Source organism: Misgurnus anguillicaudatus, chromosome 20 (assembly GCF_027580225.2).
Source record: "Misgurnus anguillicaudatus chromosome 20, ASM2758022v2, whole genome shotgun sequence".
Classification (NCBI taxonomy): domain Eukaryota; kingdom Metazoa; phylum Chordata; class Actinopteri; order Cypriniformes; family Cobitidae; genus Misgurnus; species Misgurnus anguillicaudatus.
The window spans coordinates 30,185,011-30,206,285 of record NC_073356.2 but is presented as its reverse complement, the minus strand read 5'-3'; the positions used below and the strand labels follow the sequence as shown (position 1 = coordinate 30,206,285).

General features: G+C 35.4%; 3 protein-coding genes across 5 annotated transcripts; 1 reads left to right on the top strand and 2 right to left on the bottom strand.

Moving 5' to 3' along the window:
• Positions 1–396: 396 nt before the first annotated feature.
• On the bottom strand, positions 397–6,043 carry ciarta (circadian associated repressor of transcription a). Its single transcript, XM_055220283.2, has 6 exons — positions 5,790–6,043; positions 4,432–4,760; positions 2,996–3,071; positions 2,832–2,910; positions 2,563–2,722; positions 397–2,122 (listed from the first exon to the last, which is right to left on the bottom strand). Exons 2-6 carry the CDS (start codon positions 4,756–4,758, stop codon positions 1,667–1,669), a joined length of 1,098 nt encoding a protein of 365 aa, XP_055076258.2. The 5' UTR covers positions 4,759–4,760; positions 5,790–6,043; the 3' UTR covers positions 397–1,666.
• Positions 6,044–10,268: 4,225 nt separating this feature from the next.
• On the bottom strand, positions 10,269–11,780 carry mrps21 (mitochondrial ribosomal protein S21). The gene is made up of 2 exons (XM_055220061.2): positions 11,641–11,780; positions 10,269–10,686 (listed from the first exon to the last, which is right to left on the bottom strand). Exons 1-2 carry the CDS (start codon positions 11,763–11,765, stop codon positions 10,506–10,508), a joined length of 306 nt encoding a protein of 101 aa, XP_055076036.1. The 5' UTR covers positions 11,766–11,780; the 3' UTR covers positions 10,269–10,505.
• crabp2b (cellular retinoic acid binding protein 2, b) lies at positions 11,781–19,947 on the top strand. Of its 3 annotated transcripts, XM_055220058.2 has the most exons (5): positions 11,781–11,898; positions 12,426–12,456; positions 16,768–16,946; positions 17,193–17,309; positions 19,587–19,947. In XM_055220058.2, the coding sequence occupies exons 2-5, from the start codon at positions 12,441–12,443 to the stop codon at positions 19,635–19,637; spliced, it is 363 nt and encodes a 120-aa protein (XP_055076033.1). In that variant the 5' UTR covers positions 11,781–11,898; positions 12,426–12,440; the 3' UTR covers positions 19,638–19,947. The 3 variants fall into 3 exon arrangements, with proteins under 3 accessions (XP_055076033.1, XP_055076032.2, XP_055076035.1); XM_055220057.2 differs by lacking the exon at positions 11,781–11,898 and having other exon boundaries at positions 12,212–12,456; XM_055220060.2 differs by lacking the exons at positions 11,781–11,898; positions 12,426–12,456 and adding an exon at positions 15,672–15,902.
• The last annotated feature ends 1,328 nt before the right edge of the window (positions 19,948–21,275 follow it).

Below are 21,275 nucleotides of genomic sequence, written 5' to 3'. Positions count from 1 at the left end.
GCTAGACACAGAATAAAGTAATTTTGTATACAGTATGTATACAATATATTATATATTACTGGTCAAAGGTTTAGGGTCACTTGACTAAAACGTTTTTCATGATTGTTGAAACATTTAGATATGAATGCTGTCTAAATGTTTGAAATTAGTTAGAAAAGTATAATTGTAAATTTCTATCTTTACAAAAGACATACTTGTGGACTTATTTTGGATTTGCCTAATTTATTACATAACTTTGAGACATCCAGCAGGGGTCAGACATGGACCTTATACACAGTCCCCTATTTGGCTGCTGGTATGGTGTAGAGATCAGACGGTCAGCTGATAAAATCACGTTATTATTAATAACTAGCAAATGTTATTTTATTAGATACATAAAGAAATATTAACATGATGTGCAGTCCATAAGAAACATTTAATGATATTAAAAAGTGAAACGCATTTAAAAAAAACATTGATATTAGAGCAGACTTTTACAAAAAATAAATGAACAAACAAGAACCAGTATAAAAGTGATGCTTCACTGGCTGACATGGCCATAAAAGATGCATTATGTCCTGAAAAAAAAAACATTACCATCACATGAGGCTTTCTTAAACAAAATTCAACATTAATCCCAAATACATAAGCATTTCCCTTTTAAAAAACAATCTCTATAATGAGATTCCAACAATATATTCATAAATATATTGATCTCATACAGCCCACAATGACTTTACTACACAAGTCTCATTCCCACAAGTTTATCATTGCTCATGCAGTCTTCATGACACTTACTAAATACTGTCCTTTAATGTGATTTTCGCCTCTAAATAGCTTAATAAAAATGTAATCTTTGTTGCAGTGTGATCTTTACAGTGTGTAAAACCCAACAAACTCATTAACTTAAACAGATAACTTTTAAATTTACAAAAAGTTACAAAATTTTAAATGAATGCGAGTAAAACCAAAGCAACTGTGCAAGTGTCTTATAGTCCAAGTATTATGGAAGTTGAACATGGAAGCATTACAATACAAATGTGCAAACTGTTTTTGGCAAATGTATTCAAATAAATGACCATTTGCTCTCTTAAAATCAGACATTATGCATCCAAGTATGACAATGTTTGATGTTCCCGAGATAACTTCTTAATAAATAAACAATATTATCCAAATTCAGTCCACAATCCTGACTTACATGGGTCATTTTAAGGCTGTTCAGGTGAATTCACTGGCTTCAAGTAATGACCCAATAAATAAAACTGCCTTGAAAATATCATCCAACCCAATGCATTTTCAATTCATCGTGTGTTCAGTGTTTTTTCATTCAAGTGAAAGAACGCTCAGGTAGATTTCGACTCGTGGTGTGTTCAGGCTTCAGGACGTACGTTGCATACGTCTGGCTTTCTGGTTGTATGTTTAATATACGAGAGCTATTGCGGCAGTCTGTTATTATACAAGGCAGTGTAGAAAGTGTAGCTGTGCATGTCAGCGCACAACTTAAGCATATACTGCAAGACACTGTACTGGACTTTCAGGACGTGTACAATCTTAACAGTTTAAAAAAAAGATATGTTTAAGTTTAAATAAAAAAAATCTGAACATTTAAAAAAACATTTCCTGACATCAACAGGAAAAAATGCTAATTCAATTCATTCATTCCCTTAGGCACGGAAACTCTTTAATGCTATGTGCTTGACATTGCTGTGGGATAAGATTTGCTATTAACTTGTTTTTCTTGCCCCTCCCCTTTCACAGATTTACTGTGGCCCTGTGTTGCAATCGCTTCTTCTTTGTTACCCATCTCTAATTCTACTTGCGAGTCGGAAATAGGAGTCGTGGAGGAGACCGAACAGTCTTGCATACCCAAATGGCTGCCATCTCTGGCTGCGGGTGGAGACGGTTTTCCCGGTGTTCCTGTAGCAGAGGTCATGTTTAAAGAGTCTGTCTTTCTGCTGTTTTCAATGAGTTCTTTTTGGTTTGCACACATTGCATTGTCGTCTTCAAGGTCACTGGATGTGGTTTCAGAGGCGCTCACCCACAAGCTGCTGTCACTGAGGGTTTGTCCTCGTTCCTCTTCGTGAAAACGTTTGCTGCTTGAAGAACTTTGTGAGTCGGAGTCTGTCCAGCTTAATCTGCGTTTCTAAATGATAAAGATTATATGGTGCACTTTAGAGGAATGACAAAAGCTCACTTGAACTTTAAATTACAAACATCATTCAGATTATTTAATTTGGTCTTAAAGCAACACTAAAGAGTTTTTGCTCTTTGCTCCCCCTACAGGTTAAAAGCGTAATTGTCCATTACCATTGTCGTAAATACTGCAGCAAAGCTGGCTCTGATTGGATTGTAGGTCTGCCGTAAAGCAAGTTTTTGTAGTTTTCACTCGAACTACAGGACCGCGACCCGACGGTTGGAAACTTCTTTAGTGCTGTTTTGGCCGATAGAGGGCTGCAAAGCGAATGTGAAAGTGCCGTTCACCCTGTTTCGAGCGGATGAACGACACTTTTTTGGTAACGTTATTTTAAGGTAAAAAAACTCTTTGGTGTTGCTTTAAAGTATACATACATATCAGTTGCTTACCTTCACAGGAATATGTAACTGGTCTTGATTCCAGCGTGGTGGTACACTTGAAATAGGATTGTGGAGTGAAGAAGTTTCATCACGATGCTGAGGTATCACCTGAGGGAACCAAACCTTCAACATCACCTCCACCTGTTGAAGAGTCCCCATATACTTCTCCCTATTGTAGTACAACAGATAAAGACATTTTATTAAAAATAATATTTATATTGCATATTTTAAATAATGCAACAGTTTGAAATATTTTAAGGTCAATTCAAATTACATACCCAAGGTCAGGTCTCTGCAAAACCCCCAGAATCTTTCGCAGTCTATCCATGGCAGTACTTTGCTGAAATGTGCTCAAACCTGCAAACATGGTGAATTAAAATTTAGAAATAACTTCAAGTAATGTGAAAAACAAAACAAAAATGCATTAATAGCCACACCTTACCTTTTTCAAATCGACCTGTTTTCAATCCATTTAAAAGCTCCAATAGAGGCCTGATATACCCACGCAGTTCTGAACACTGTAAAAGACAGCACAAGTTTATTAATACAATGGTCGTAGGAATTTGTAACACAACAAATTTAGGCACAGAAACAATGCAATATGCAATGTTAAAGCAACACTAAAGAGTTTTTGCTCTTTGCTCCCCCTACAGGTTGGAAGCGGAATTGTCCATTACCACTGTCGTAAATAATTTAGCCTACGGCAGCAAAGCTGGCTCTGATTGGATTGTAGGTCTGCCGTAAAGCCCCGACGGTTGGAAACTTCTTTAGTGCGGTTTCGGCCGATAGAGGGCTGCAAAGTGAATGTTCACCCTGTTTCGAGTGGATGAACGACTGAAACTTTTTTGGAAATGTTTTTTTAAGGTAAAAAAAAAAACCTCTTTGGTGTTGCTTTAAGCAAATTGTTTTAAAGGGCACATATTATGCAAAATCCACTTTTACGAGGTGTTTGGACATAAATGTGTGTGAAGATTGTTTGAACACAGTAACCCTACAATGAAAAAAATCCACCCACTTTTTTTTAAAATTCCCATTAAACCAAAGCAGCCGCATTAGACATGCAGTTTGATTCTCTTGTTAATGTGACGTCGCACCGATAAAGCCCCACTCACGATCACGACCCACTGGTTAAAGGAACAGTATTGTAGGATTGTGGCCAAAACTGGTATTGCAATCACAAAACTTGTGGCTAAAGCTGGTACTGCAATCACACAACTGGTGGCCAATACACAACATGACAACATAAACATCATTTGAGGGCTGCAACTCCACTTTTTAAATGACAATATCCTGGCCAGACCACTGTTTTTTTGTGATATAAGTATTTGAAATGAAAATGATTTCTTAATGTCTAGTGACATATCAGGGCCATTTTATGATTAATTGATATACATTTCTTACATACTTTTCCTTTAACTTTACCTAAAAGCTTTTCTAAATGTGTCTGTTAGCATGCTGTAGCACTAATACGGCTAAAGATACTATTGTCCCAGACAGGAATCAGATCTATTTTAACTACAAGCGAAAATCTTTTGTGAAAATCATGAAAAATGTTGGCGCTGGCTGGCAACTTTTTAAAAAACACTAGCAGGGAAAGAGTTAATTATATGGAGATCAAACAATGACATTATGAAAATATTTGGAAAAATATGAGAAACATACACATGACCTATTTAAGCATGACAGAGTTCACCAGACTTGAACTATGGTATGGTAACTATATTTCCGGTCTGATGCATTAATGTGTATGAATAAAAGTCAATAGAACAAAGTGTAGTGTGACGCCCCTTTAGTCGTCTTCGCAGATCCGGATAAACGCATATTGTTGCGAGACATTTTTCATAAAACTTTTAGAAGATATCTTCAATCCAGACTTACTTTGTGAGCAAACCTCAAATCTCCCTCTGTAGGAATCCTTTTAGGGGATGCTGAGGTCTGACAGATGTAAGCTGGAGATCCAGTCCGACCATTTTCAACACAAACGCCTCTCTGGTTCACAAACGTTAGAGGTGATCCCGAAGTTCGACGGCTCTCTTTGCCTAACGCACATGGTTTGGAATCGGGCACACTGCCGGGACCCTCGCCCTCCGAAAAGAACACCTCAGATTCATCTTCTGTCTGGTCATTCTCACTGTACAGGTGACTGGAGGTGGAGGAGAGGGAGTCTTGCACTTGCCATATGGAAGGGCTTACCGGTGACAGCATTACTGAATGCACAAAAAAAAGAAAACATGAATTATTTGACAGATAAAAGCTAGATTAACTGATCATACCATGTAACAGTGTAAAAAATAACAATGGAGAATATAACGTAGGACAATTTGTACACAGTGGCAGGCACTGAATGAACAGCTGGTTATAGAAAAGCGTGTGTGAAAAAAAAGAACGATTGATGGAGGAATTCATGATACAATCCAACGCTGAACAGCAGAGGCAGATCACTAAAATAACACAACTATAACAATCCTGTTTAAATAGAAAATATTTATCACACCATCCAGAAGAACAGCACGACAAGTTCAGTATACTAGGTGAAAAAGTAAATAAATCAAACACAAGCCACGTCTAAAAAATATAGTGAGCTGTTTATCTAGACAGAATTTTTGGCTATTATTTTTAGGTAACGTACGTCCCATAAAACGCCTCCTGTTTAGGTAGGGAGCAATGTTTTGAAACACAGCCAGTGTAGTATTTCAAATCCGGACATTTAGAGAGATAAACAAATGACTGTTTTCTAGGGCACGTGACTCATAAAACAACAGGCTGTACTATTAATACAAATTAACTTTAACCAGATGTAACTGGATAGGGTTGTTACAGAAAGAGGAGGAAAGACATAAACGTTTAAGGACGACTATAAATTTTGTGTTGACTAGCTCGTGAACCATATAACGTTAGGCGCGTGTGACGCAATATCTTTTACATTTCACAATGCCACATTACTTAAACTTAACAACGGATCAAATGTAAATAACAAAAGCTGAAAAGTGAAAACAGACGAAAACATAATACACGTTCTGCTCGGATATTACTGTCAGTTTGTGAAAACTTAATTTCCCGGTTTTTATTTGGCATTGTGATGTCAAATACGGTTTATTTAACACACTGACAAAACAAATGGGTTATTTATGCAAAACACACACGCGCGATACGTTCAATGCCAAACATAATGCACTTTGCAGTACAATATAGACATACAGAAGTAGCTTAAATACGAATTCTGTACGTTTTCTTACCTTGTTGGTGAATCGTTTTCTGGGTCGGTACCACTGCCCAGCTAGTTACGCTATTAAGTCCTTGACGCACTATTCGTACACACAAAACTATTTATCTATACTTTTTCCTTAAAAAGATTGTATGCCGACGTCGTGTTCGTATAAACTAAAGCCTTGGGGAAATTTTGGGACTTATATGCTCTTCCTTTCTTCAACCGCGTCACTTTACAGCGAGGGACAACATGTGAGTCGCTTGATCGCTACACGTGCTGGACAATAGCCAAAACAAGGCTGAGCTCCCATTGGGTAAAAGAAACAGGTGCAATCGGTGATTGGTCAGAATGTAGAACCAATCTTGCGATTTATGCCCCGCGATTGGTCGGAATCGTCTGTTTGCTTGCCCCCTCCCTTTGCACGTGGCACTCGTGTGGAGTAGCTGCTGTTACTACGGCAGTCTGAACTAGAACACAGCACATGCATGCGTATTGTTAAACTAGAGGAGGAGTTTGTACCTGGGAACGTTTGTGGAGCACATTAAGTACTTTCATCGTTTCACTTTACATACCTGCAGTTTTTAGAACAGACATATGAGACAAAAGTTGGAAGAAACCTTAAAAACAATATAGCTGAGATTCAGTTTATGTGTATTTTTATAGCACTTTTCTCAATTTGGCATTGTTGCAAAGAAGCTTTACACAATACATTTAGAACAGATAATAAATGCATAAAACAAAAAGATATAATAAAAAAATAAAAATTTTGAAATATATCAAATATGTGGTATCATTGCAATTGTTCTTTTTTTATTAGATTTTATTATTGGTAATGATGATGATGACGTAATTTATAGTATTATGTTAGTGACTTACAAAAGGAAAGGTTCAGCTGAGGACACTAGGCGTTATTGGATCACTTTCATTCAAAACAGATGAACATGACTCCCCATGGTCACTGCACAGTGATACACATTGAACATTCATTTAACTATTTACAATAAGGTAGTTGTTAACATTAGTAAATGCATTAGCTAACATGAACTAACAATGAACAATATATATATATATATATATATATATATATATATATATATATATATATATATATATATATATATATATATATATATATATATATATATATATTGCATTTATTAATCTTTAATATCAATGCATTGATTATGTTAGTTCAATTGTGCATTAACTGATGTTAACTTTTGATTTAAAAAAAATATATTAATAAAAGCTAAAATGAACATAAGCTAAAATTTATAAATGCCTTATTGTAAAATGTTAACAACTTTCTGTTTAGACAAGTTATATATATAATCTGAAGTAAACTCCCATTAAAACAACACGCCTTTATTTACACAAATCCCTAATTACTAAGCCAACAACATTCTTTTGAAGTGCTGCCACTACTTAACATCTATTGTGTGATATGATGAATGGCGTAGTTAAATTTTTAACCATAGTAGTCAAAAAACAGTTTTTGTGCTTCCCAAATCATTCCTGATTCATGTGGACCTTTCAGTTTCGATATCCATACCAAATGACAGTGTTTCATTCCTGCAGCTCAGTCGGTAGAGCAATTGCATTAGCAACACAAAGGTTGTGGGTTCGATTTCCAGGGAACACACATACTAAAATAAATAAAATATATACCTTGAATGCATTTTAAAGGTGCAGTGTGTAATTTTTAGAAGGATCTCTTTTGACAGAAATGCAAAATAATATACAAAACTATATTATCGGGGGTGTATAAAGACCTTTCATAATGAACCGTTATGTGTTTATTACCTTAGAATGAGATGTTTTTATCTACATACACTGAGTCGCCATTTTGTGCCGCCATGTTTTTACAGAAGCTCTTAACGGAGAAACTTTTTTGCTAAGTTTTCTCTGGCGATGATATGTTTGTCCGGTGGCGGCTACCGTAGCTTCTCTATGCGTTTCAAAAGCAAGAGGTGAGCATTGGACTGAGCCTTTGGTTGCAATTCGCAACCTCGCCACTAGATGCCACTAAAATTTACACACTGCACCTTTAAGCCATTTTGGACAATGCCTGTACAATGACAGAATCACTGTAGATCAAATGTTTAAAGGGATAATTCACCCAAAAATATATAAAAATATGTCATTTACTCACACTTGTGTTGTTCAAACCAGTGTGAGCTTTTTTATTTTGATGAACACAAAAGAAGATATTTTGATTAATGATGGAGCGCACACGTGATTGTTTATCATTGACTTCCATATAGGAAAACCAATATTATGGAAGTATTGTGATAAATAATAAAGAAAATATTTTGATAAATGACGGTAAGTTAATAGTACCCATTGAATTCCATCATATTTGTTTATCCTACTATGGAAGTCAATGGTTAATATCAGTTGTGTGCTTACCATCATTTATTAAAATATCTTTTTTGTGTTCATCAGAAAAAAGAAATTCATAAACGTTTAGAACAAAATGAGGATAAGAAAATGATGACAGAATTGTCATTTTTGGTCGGACTATCCCTTTCAGATGTTAACGTTAAAATGTTTAACATTTTAGATAAAACCCCTTTATTAATAAAAAGCATGATTTACAGAATGTTGTCATAACAATATCCCTTTTGGTGCATTTGGGAAACTAGCAGCAGTATATATACAGTATGCAGACTTATGTATTGTTATTGGTGTAATATGTAAACTGTGTCAGTCATTCAAGGTCAATAACTCCAAATTCCTTCATTTGTAGATCAACATTCACACTGAATATAGGTCACGTGTTGACAGTGCCCAACAATCTGGAAACAAACCACCCCGCCCAACAATCTGGAAACCGCCCCTCTACAACGCACTTGGACTTGATCATTTCAAACAGTCATGGGGGGAGTTATTACCGACACTGATCTAATAGTGAGCCGTACAGCTTTAACTCAGGAAGAGCACAGTTACCAGAACACAGAAACGCCTGAAGAGAGCAAACCATCCCCCATGCAAATGCTAATGAAACCAGAAAAACAACAACAGCAAAACCATTTGACTTGTGTTTAACTCATTAACAATCCAAAGTGATTTAAATCTTTGCTAATTTCCTCATGAATTAATTAATGAAATATAAAAACACATTAAAGAGAGCAAACAGAGCTTTGGGTTTAGCAATTGTGTTTATAAAAGGAAAGCAAAAAATGAATAAAAAATAAAGGGCTATGGAGGGAATTAAAGTCGCCATGCAGCAATGGTTTTATTTTCCCCGTGGTGATGTTTATTCAAGTGGCTTCTTACATGATTAAAGGTAGGCCAGGCCTGGACTTAATTTCGTCCATCGAGATCTGATTGGATCGCAATCTTTTCCCAGACCCTGCCCACCTGCCATACCTTATGACAGAAAGTAAAGAGAAATTGTTTTGAAGACGGGATGAGCTTTTCATTTTTGATTAAAGATTATGAGGGCTCATTATTTTTTTAAATAGTGAAGAGATAAGTCATTTGTAAAAAAAAACCCACAATATTCCAAAAACAAATTAGTTTTACATTTTAATTTCATTGCGCCTTTAATATCCAAATTAAACAATTTTGAGAAAACGTTGGTGGTCCAAAAGAAATGTCTGTGATTTCCAATAGCTGGAGTTAAATGTAAACATGACCTTATGGCAGAGAAACCATCTGCAAATGTATGTATATACATTGAACAACCCACCTCCCATATAACATACAATATATTAAACAGAAGCTTAAAGCACAGTGAAAAACACAGGCATTTACTGCAAAGTTATGTTATTAAATGTTGTGCAATTCATCCTTTTCTCAGCCCGATGACTATTTCAACGTAAAAAGCAAGACGGTTTTAGAATAAGCATACATATTATGTTTTTAAAATAGTTTGCTTTGTAAAACTGCTCCATGTTAAAATGTATCTTATGCATTTTAAAATGTCTTTTATGCATTTGAACGAAGCATATATCCAACGCGATATATAATGCTTCAATGTATGCATTTGATACATTTTTTGTGCATTCTCTGAGACTCAAACCTAAGACCTTTGCACTGCTAACATTGTGCCAAATATCAAGCCACAATACGAAGGCAATTGCCAAAAATGTGTAATTATATTGTTGAAAAATCCTCATTTTGCAAAAACTCAATAAGTTGTTTAAAATGGATCTTACATTAATGGATCTGGACATTAATACTTGTGTTGTTTTTAGACTTGAACTGTGGGTCCTCATCCATCTCCTGCCTGTTAAACCTCTGTGTTATTCGCTCAAGGGGTTGCCACATGCCACATAGGAAAGTGTAGTATGAGAGTCTGTCTATTGTGTCCAGACAATGACAAATCTAGACTGACTTAGTGTTGAAACTGTGTTTCACTGCAAGTTGTATCATGTGTATTACTGTCTATGTATTATGTAACAAATAAACAAATTGAATTTAACTATTTTCAATGAACTGATAATGTCTCATTTAATTACAAAACGTAATTCTAAAAATGTTGTAGAATAAAACTAAAATCTTTTCATGAATTGACAGCTTTTTATTGTTGAGAACATGCAACAGTTTACAACAGCCGAACAAAAGTCAATGTGTCAAAACAACAGCTTTCAAAATGTAAATATTTGCTGAATGTACTTATGTTTATGGATCTTCATCTTTGTAAATTCTTGATCTTCTTCATCTTTGACCAAATGTGTCTCTGAGGGTGATCACAGTTCATAACTTGACATTTCATGAAGTCACTTCTTGATCATTTTTAACATCCAAGCCATGGATCTTCTCTTTGTGTCCTTGATACAAAAGATATCTTTCGGGCCATCTCAGCATGGTAGATTCTCTTACAGTTCTCAAAGTTTTCTCTCTGCCTCTTACGACAGGGTTTTTCATAGTATCTTCTGCGTTTCACAGATTCAATGATTCCATCTGAGGACAGAATTCTGGAGAGAATGAACGTAACAATGTTAGAAATTAAGTAATAACATAATATTGTTCATTATACAACACACAAATCTTTGAAAAATAAATACATTTTCCAGTAAAAACAAACTGCAATTTAACTTTTAAAAAATTGGGCTACACCACTAGGCAGTGGTTTTCAAACTGGGGGGCAGGCTCAAGACGGTGCCATTTTATAAAACACATTACTTTATCGTAATTTGTTAGTGATCAAACCTCAGAAGAACAGATATTAACCAATCGCACTACATTGCATAGTTTCATATATTTTGTTTATTTATTTTTTAGTGGGAATATCAACAAGTATACACAAGTACACACCGTATTAACAACAAAATCACAAGACAAAAAAATAAATGTTTTGTTTAATTATTGTAAATTTGATATAGTTTTACGACATGAATTTTCTTTGGGTGGCGTAAAGGCATACACCATACACAAGGGGGCGCGCACGCCGAAATGTTTGCGAACCACTGCACTGGGGGTACGACTGCGCCCTCTAAAGTTAATGATGTACATTTTCTTTAAAATGACTTTTTTAAATAAATTGACGAATAAAACGCAGCATACCAAACCTCTCGATTGTTTGTAATTTAAATTAAATTAAATTAGGACAAACGCAGACAGAAACGATCTAACATAGTAACGTAAACACACACTGGGCTGTCAGCCATCAGTCCTTACTGGAAACGAATGTTAGGTAATCTATTTGCATTAAATAGTATTTAATAAACCTGTCTCAACGCATTTAATAAAAACGAATTCATCAAGGCATTTTAATGCTTTTTTTGAAAGAAGACTCCTATAATCTGTAACTGTACGTATGGTTTCGTGCCATCATCTACGAAACACCAACAAAATGACGGTAACATTTCTTAATTAGAGATAAACATTAAAGTCATGAGACTGTGTGTTAAAAAACATCGGATCACTACCTGTTAAGAGCGCCGTATGCCGCATCGACATTGCCATTCTGGACCATGACAGTCCGAGCGACAAAACGAAGGTGGCTCGCCATTTTCCGCCCGTGTAACTGTGAATTGTGCACGGGTGGAAACATATTCTGTCAAACAGTAAAAGGACAGTTCCTATACACACGCGCCGCTTTGACTCTAGGTGGCGCCAAAAGGATTCAAAAAACGACCGTTAAGGCTCTGAAGTAAACCAACCGTTCAGCGTTCATCACTTCAAAGGTAAGTGGGTTCAAGGAAGGAAGTCTCGTTTGTAACTTACAATTTTATTATTACACATGTACGGGAAATATTTTGATTATACATTTTAATTGTTGATAATAGTTTAACTTGGTTTACTGTCATAAAATATCTGTTTATTTATAGTAAAACTGTTGACATTTTGAAAACCATGGTTTTAGTACAATTCAAAACTATTACTGTAGCAAAACCGTGGATCATGTGTGGCATACATGGTTTAACTTTAGTAACTGTGTGGCAATTTTGCATTATTTGTAGTAAAGCCATGGTTAGTTTTTGTGACTATCTGTAAAGATCAATCTAGGAATTTCCTTTTTAAAAACCTGTTCTGTACCAATTCAGTAGGCCAACTGAGATCCCATTACGTTTTGTGATGTTCGGCACATCGGTGCCGTATGCACTTAAGTCAACAATGGCTGTTATCACAAAATGGCAGTTCACAATTGAGTTTTTATGTAGAAAAATCCCCCCTCCTTTCACTGGCTTTCTCTTTCATGCATGAATCCCAGCTCATCTCCTGGATAATGGGGTCAGGACAAGGTAAGTGTGGGAGCAGGATCACTTTCTCATTCAAATTCAAGTAGCTTTATTGACCGTGCACTTCAAAGAAAGAGTTGCTGATGTGAAGCATTTAAAGACACAGAAAGAAGACAACTTGAACTTTTGCCACCGAGTTCAAAATATGCAGCATCTCTGTTTTTCTCTTTCTTTGTCCCTTCTGCTTTTCCTCTGTTCCATTTCCAGGGATATCATTTCTTAGCCAGACTTGTTGAAATGTTTTAGGTGGGGAGGGAGAGGAGAATCGGGGGGAAAATGGGAGAGAAAGAGACGGGTGGGGAGTCGCTCAGGAATCATGGGGTAATTACCTCCAAGCATTTGGAAAAGAGGATGTGGTTTCAGTTTACATTGCCTCATTCTTTCTCTTCTCCCTTGCTCCCCTTTGGCCACTCAGACACTCAGTTTGCTTTTCGTCTTTTTACTGCCTCTTTCATGCCATTCGTAAGAGGAATGTGAAGAAGTGAACAAAATGATATGAAACAGATTACAACACAGTAAACATTTGGCAGACATCTTTATCCAAACCGCAATGCATTCAAGGTACACATTTTAGCATACATTTTCACTGGGATTTAAACCCATGACCTATGAGGTGCTACCACAAATCTTTGCCAATTGACATGCCTGACAAACTTGATTTGCATAGACCTATTATAGGCTTCTCATAAACTTATAAATTTTTCCTACATTTATAAAAAAAGAGCAATGTGATGAAATGAAACATAAATATGATCTATCCAACATAAACAGTGCTGGTGGCTCACTAGCTAATGTGTTCTGGCTACATAGTGGCACCATTTGTCCAAGTCGTTCACACTGGAATGTGAACTAAATTTTAGTTTAGCTCACTGACACACATTTCTCTTACATGTCTGCTACAGTATGGTTTTACAAACATGAACTTAAAGGACAACAGCCAGTTGGCTATCATTTTCTCTGTTATGTTATTACTGTTTCCATTATTACCTACTGTTTCCAGTAAGAGCATTCACTTAAACTGCTTCACTTTGAAAACTTAAAATGTGCATGTGAATGCAAACTTAAATCCTGGGTCTTGTTAGGACACAGACCGTTCTGCAGTGCAGGGCTCCCAGCAGGAGAGAAGAGAGATTTGAAGCTGTGATATGATTGACTCACAATAGCTGACTGCTTGTGGTTGAATACTAACAAAGCCCAACCATGAGACCCAACATTTTCTTTGCATGTTGGTGAGAGAAATGGATCCAGAAAACATTGCATTTATTAAGTTGGGACAACTTAATAATGTAACACTGGTTTATGCCTGTGGCAGATGCTTTTATGCAAGGTGACTCACAGTGCATTCAGATCATACTGCATATGTGTTCCCTGGGAATTAAATTCATGGCCTAGGCATCACCAATGTACTGTTAAATAGTTGAATCAATGGCTTTGGAAGTCATTTCAACTCACTATCCTAATTTTTTTGCAATGATTTGCTGAAACGTACACTCTAAAAAATAGTGATAAATAGTAATAAAAGCTTTTAATCATAAGGGGAACCATTTTTGGCACCATATAGCACTTCTGTAAAACTATAAGTGGTGCTAAAGCATGGCTAAAGCACCACTTGTGATTCAACAAAGCACAATATGGTTTTACACATTCCAGTAGGTACTGTTTAGCACAAAAAATAGTTCCCCTGTTGATTACGAACCAGTGAACCATTTTATGTGCTATTTAGCACAATTTTTGTAGAGTGTAAAAAACTAGTTTTGAAAAGTTAAGGTAACGTATAAGAGCTCAGATGCAAAAAACAGGGTTGCCACGGGTCCTTGAAATCCTTGAAAGTTTATAAATCTGGAAAAAAAATTCAAGGCCCTGGGAAGTTTTTGAAAATATACATACATATATACAGGTCATTGAAAGTGCTTGAATCTATTTTGTGCAAGAAGTTTTCTGGAAAAAAATCCATTATTCCCTGTGTAGTGCATAAAAATTCTAGACTTTTTAAGCACACATTCTAAACTGTTCGCTTTAATGCTTATATCTTCTGTATGTAAATGTTGATTCATACCAAAATGCTTTTTTGCATAGTTGTGTTAAATACATGAAAACGTCTAGGGTTACGTATGTAACTGTTGTTCCCTGAGAAGGGAACGAGACGCTGCGTCTCCCTTGCCATACTTCCTGCGTCCCTAATGTCGTCTTTGGAAATATATTAGATAGGGATATACTTCTTGACTCCCGCCTCACCATTGGTTGAATTTGATATACACATTCAGACGCACTTACCCCTGGAGGCGTCCCCAAAGTGTCACCGCAGTGATGCAGGGTGAGTTCCCTTGAAAGGAAACTGTAACAATGTATCTTAAAAGGTAACAGGATGTAACCTTGCTCTCACTTGAAATGTATCCCCACATTTAGTCCTTGAATTTGAGGGTATTGGACCTGGACATTTTTGAAAGGTCCTTTAATTTGAAGTTAACTAACCCGACATGTTTTCTGGTAAATGAGCTTTTTTTTATCAGACTTAGGGGTTGTGCCAACAAACCGGTATGGCCTGAGGGCAGGATTAAGTGGATTTAAAGCAAAAGTATCTGATGTATAAGACATGCCAACAGCATTCGGTTATATCATTGTCTCATTTTGACGGAGGTGGCATTTAGCAGTTTTTCCATCTGAGCTTCTCATGTGTTGACATGACTTTGACATGATGACATTGATCACATAATTTGCATGCTAGGAGGAAAAAGCATAAACCTCTTTAATGTGGAGAAAAGGCGATCATGTGCTGATTGAGGATCAGAGCTGTTAACCTATACCCACTAAAAAATAAACTTTCCTAAAAGTTTCTTTCTGACTAAAAGGTTTCTTGTAAAACCCAAAAAGGGTTCTTGTATATGGCATTGCTGTAAAAACCTGTTTAATCTTTATTTTTAATAATGTGCAGCACTTTCAGGCTCTCTATCAAGATTCTTAGACACAGATTTCTGACTTTTATAAAAACGTCTGCATATTCAAACGTAATTGATTAAGTCAGTTTGAGTAAATGAACAGTATGGCCGTATAGATCACCGCAAATTGTGGAGAAGAGTCTTCATTATTGTGATGGGGGTCGTGTCCTACATAATTGTTAAATCTTTACTGTAACCACATGCCATGGTGACGCCCAATATAACCGCACTGGCGCAAACGCACACGATTGGAGGACACGCGGAGCGCACAACTGCATGCAGATCCGAGAGAGAGAGAGAGAGAAAGAGATAGACACAGACCACTAAAGCCGGCAGATGAGAGGAGGTCAGTCAAAGACAGTTTACTGAAAAAACATACAAGCATAAACTAAAACGCAATTATAAAATTTTGGTGAGCTGCGAAGTCAAACATGGAGCAAACGTTTGCCGACTTTTCTGGTTCTTGGAAAATGAAAAGTTCAGAAAACTTTGAGGAGCTGCTGAAAGCGCTTGGTAAGTTTGAATCACTATTTACAATGCTCATCCATTAGCCTATAAAATGTTTAAAACGCGTAAGCAACGCAAGTAGTGATTAAATATTTTTCTGCTGTATGCATGACTTTGTCTAAGGTTACTTTTGTTCTCCTTAAATGATATAATATGCATAATTTAATTAAGCAATTATGCTGTGTGTACAGTGTATCTACAGTGTCTTAAAATGCTAGATTGTTTAAACTCATTTTTAGATGTAAATATGGGAAACCCCAAACAGTAGTTTAAGGAAACTTTACATTTTGTTTCAGCCATGGTTTGAAATCAGGCGTCAAGTTTGTGATATCCATCAACCTAATCAGGCTAAACTGTTTGGTCTAGATAATGAACACAGCAAGCAACCAAAGGTTAATTGCTTTTACTTTCATTTCAACATTCATTACATGCATCCGATCCATGCACATATCACGGGTCACACACACAGTTTGACAATTTTTCTTCTTTATGGAAAGCTACATGGGGAAAAATGTTCTGCTTCACTTCCTCATAGGATTGTGATTATCCTTACAAACCCTCACAAGGGGCCCCCTGGCCAACACACCGCTCTACGACCCCCAATTATATGCTTCAGAGGGAGTTAATTCAGACCCATGCTGTTGCCCCAAAATGAGATGGCAAAGTTTTTGTGCAAATATTTACAAAGAGAGATGTATTTCAATGAACAGTATGATAAGACTGGAATATACATTAAAATTGGAAAATTGTAGTGGAGTGGCGATTGGACACGCTCATTAAAGACAGGAAAATGGTCATTGGCAAAACGGCTTTGATCATTTGGTCCTGATAAATGACCTTCTTGGCACATTTGTGTTTTTGTCTTCTATAGGCGTAAATGTCTTTTTGAGGAAAATTGCAGTTGCTGCCGCTTCCAAACCAGCTGTTGAGATTACACAGCAGGGAGAAAGCCTTTCGATTCAGACCTCTACCAGTGTGCGAACCACTCATATCTCCTTCACGGTGGGCCAGTCCTTCAATGAGACAACAGTGGATGGACGCCCATGCACAGTAATGTCACACATATATATTTTTTTATCCATTAGTCTATTTCATTATCATATTTTTCTTGTTACACAAGCATATACTGTGGAGATGACATAATTATTATCATTTCTTTATATAACTTTATATCATATTTTATGTATCATATGAAGAAACTATATCCACATGTTCTCTGCAAACATCCTGAAGAAACAGTCAGGAATGAATATTCCTGCCCTTAGCCTTCACATGACCCTTTCAATTTCCCCCTAGAGTTTTCCAAAATGGGAGACCGACAGTAAAATCACTTGTGAGCAGACACTGCAAAAGGGGGAGGGGCCTGAAACCTCATGGATACGTGAGCTGACCAATGACGGCCAGATGATACTAGTAAGGGCAATATTTATTTTCCCTTTAAGACTACACATTGGGCTTATGGGATTTAGTTGGGGCCCTATGAATGTTAATATAGTCGACTTTTAGTCATCTTCAAATCTTCAATGTTTTCAAACATTTTTTGGTCCCTTTTGCTATTTGACAAGCTCAATTGTAGTTGTAATATGTATAAATCTTTGAAGGGCATCATTCATTTAAACATTTGAAGGGATAGTTCAACCAAGGATGAAGATTCTGTCATCATTTGTTCGCCCTTATGTTGTTACAAACCTGTATTAATTACTTTGCAGAGGTCAAAATTAACTTTTTTAAAAGTTAGGAACACCAGCAAAATTTAGGAGCATCCATTGGGGAGCACCAAAACCTCATCATCTTAAAGATTAAAAGCTTGAACAATCATACTTCATTGTAAATTATTTGCCTCACTTGACTTGTGCTTGGCCCATTTTTAAACAAGCTCTTATGCTTAAAACGTGTAGATTCATGTGGCCATATAAAACATTTTACATTATTTTTAAATATATATTTTAAATTCAGTTACATACAAATTTATTTTCAGAAATACAATTTTTTATGTTTTATTTTCACTTTTCATTTTCTTTAAAGGTTAATTACATTTCACTTTTCAAACAGCATGTTTAACTCTTTCCCCGCCAGCACAAAAGTTTAATGCCTTTCAGAAAATGTTCTTCTTTAAATATATAAACATACAATATATCAAATGAAACTGAAAACAGACCATCTCCTTCTAAACAAAAAAGTTTCATCTTATCTTCATTTTTTATAAGGTAGGTAAGAGCACCACCTGCTGCTCATTAGCGGAAATATGGATTGATGTAAAAACTCGTCTTTGGCAGGGAAGTGTTTTCTCCTAATTCATAAAATTTAATCATTTATCTTTTCTAAAATAATCAAATAAAAACAAACCTTATTAATTTTCTTAAAACAATTAAAAGTGCTGCATAACAAAACTTTGTTTAAATTAAAAATTAAAGTACAAATCTTTTGAGTGTTATTATGTTAGTTAAGATTTAAAAAAAAAAATTCATTTACAATTGAAATTTGTATTATTTATAAACTAAATTTTACTTTACAAAAATATATTTTGTCAACTTCATTACGTTTAACAGACTTTCAGAATTTCTCTGACAGCAGCTCTGAATATACAGTATACCGAGTGGGTAGCACTTGCCATACTGAATATGAAGTAAAAACAGCACTGAGTCATCTGTGTAAAGTTTCATTGGTCTCGATGAGATGTTTGCTAATTATTCCACACTATATGCAAACATTTCGTAAAGAAATTAAAACAGGTCGCACCACAACAATCATTTGCACTCGCACAAATGCTCCCAAATATATTTTAAGGTCAAGGCAATTACATTTCAGGAGCATATGTGTAAATTGGTCGCAATTTCGAGTCCTGAACTTTGTTCTGTTGAACACAAAGTAAAATATTTTGAGCAATGTTTGTAACCAAACTGTTCTTGAGCACCATTGACTTCCATAGTAGTATTTTTCCTACTATGGAAGTCAATGGTGCTTCTGGTTCCTGCTTCATTTCAGATATCTTCCTTTGTGTTTAGCAGAACAAAGAAATTAAAAAAGGTTGGTAGCAACGTGACGGTGGGTAAATGGTGACGGAGTTTTCATTTTTGGGTGAACTTTCACTTTAATTTGTTAGTTGAGTAGGTGGCACTGCTCTATTTTATGATGACCACATGGCATTATTGTACAAGTCATACCACTCTCTATAGCACTTATACAGTAAATAGGTCCCTGAGGTCTGTGATTTTGTTCCTAATTGTTGTTTTATTACTTTTAGTTCGTTAAACCGGTGGTGCATGCATAAAAAGACTGCTTTGTTGGTGCTTTGAATTTATATAATTCAGATAATCTGATTTGATGTGAATATTTAGCATGTTCATCCTGGCAAGTTGTTGAAACTTTCTATTGAATATAAATGAAGAGTTTCGTTGCAAAATGAGATATCCATCGTTTTTTAAATTGTTCAGAAATCGTGTTTTTTGGTTGTGCATTCCAATTAATTTCAATGCAACTGCAATTGGTTTGTTTTGATTTAAAACCTTCATAACTAAAAAAATACAGCTAAGTAGCACCATTAAACAAAATAATAACATGATAATAAACATGTTTTGACAAAATTGTTAAAAAATTGATTTATCTCGTTTTGCAATGAAACTCTTCAAATGTAAAAAAATAAGGATTTGAACAGTGCTTTTATAAATGTCTTTAATGTTTATTTTCCAGACTATGAGAGCCGGAGATGTTGTCTGCACCCGTGTGTATGAGCGCGACTGAATGATCTTTAAACTGCAATTCATTCCACACAATTTACACAGTGTATTAATGCTGGTTTACTATCATACAAATAGCTTGTTCATTCCAGTTTTGAAAGTTTCTTTTTTGCATGTTTTATTGGGTCTGTTTGTGACAAAGAAGAAGAGAGTTTGAAGCATGAAAGTATACTCTTTTTTTTTACCAACGAATCTCTTAAAAAACTGTATTTATTGTTATTGTCTGTGCATTTTCTCGCAGTTTCATGTATATACCACAATGTGGTTTTCCAGTAAAAAATATCATAAATAAACCTTTATACATATGATCACAATACGTCTTTTCTGTAAAATGTTTTACACTGTTAAATATGTATTGAAATTGTTTAATGAGCACAATTTCATTTATTATAGGGCAGAACATAATAAATAGTAGTTACACTGAAAAAAAGATTTGTTGGTTCAACTTAGAAATGTAAGGTACCTGGTTGCATTAAAAGTTTTAATTCATTCAGCTTAGAAATGTATTAGTTGACAGGTAACTTAGTGTTTTAATTTGAACCAACATTTTTTACAGTGGAAAAACTGTCACGGGGTGGTACCAATTCAAAACGTACACCTCTGACCTAAAGAGTGCATATTTTACCACAAATATATAATATATTTATATAAAAAGTATAAATATCTGTGACACATTATACCTTTTGAAATTGTTTAAAGCCAATAAATTTGGACTAAAAATGATAAAACTCATATTAAAGAACGCTATAGGTAAGTATATTACAGAATAAATAAAATGTACATTTTTATTTTTTATAAAACATTGAAGCTGAACTCCATTGCACTTTTCCTCTTATTTTATGCCTCGTTCCCTCTTTAAAGTTTCCTTTTTTTGTCTGTTCTCACTTCTTTCTCCATCCAAACACTCTCAGTATTGAATGACCTTTCATACATTTGTGTGAGTACACTTTAACTTTTGAAAAAATTCCTGGCAAGCTTTAAGGGGAAGAGAGTGAAGTATGGAAAGAGTGAGGAGTTGCTAGAAAGAAAAATAATTTCATATTTTGCAGGAGTTATATTCCCTCTGCTCCCATCCCATCTGAAACTACTTAGTGTATGAGGTCAGAGGGAATGTCTGGATCGCTTGTGTATCTTTCTCTGTATATTTCTGTAGCCAAACTAATAATCTCCAGTGTTTAGTGTTTATCTGTAAGTCAAATGTGTATTAGTAATGCATAAAAGACTGATGTAAAGTTACTTTAAAACTATTTCTACCACTTTCCATGTCTTTCCATTCACAGACACACATACGTTCGCATGAGTTGACATGCTGCTGTGGTTTTTCAGTTTGCACCTCATGATGAATTTGGACTGGAGACAGGAGAACACAGAGGACTGTTTCAATATTACACATTTGAGTCCGGGTTCACATGTATGTGTTTCAAAGCTCTTTAAAACCCTGTTGGTAATTTTACATTAATATAATCCAACACTGTAAAAGTATTTTCTGCCTTAAATTTTTTTGTTGAATCAACTCAGATTTACAAGTCATGTCAACTTATTTATTTTGACAAGAGATGAGTTGCTACAACTTATAAAATATAGTTGAAAAAGTCAACTCATCTGTAGTTATAACTGCTAATTTTTAGTCAAGATAAATAAT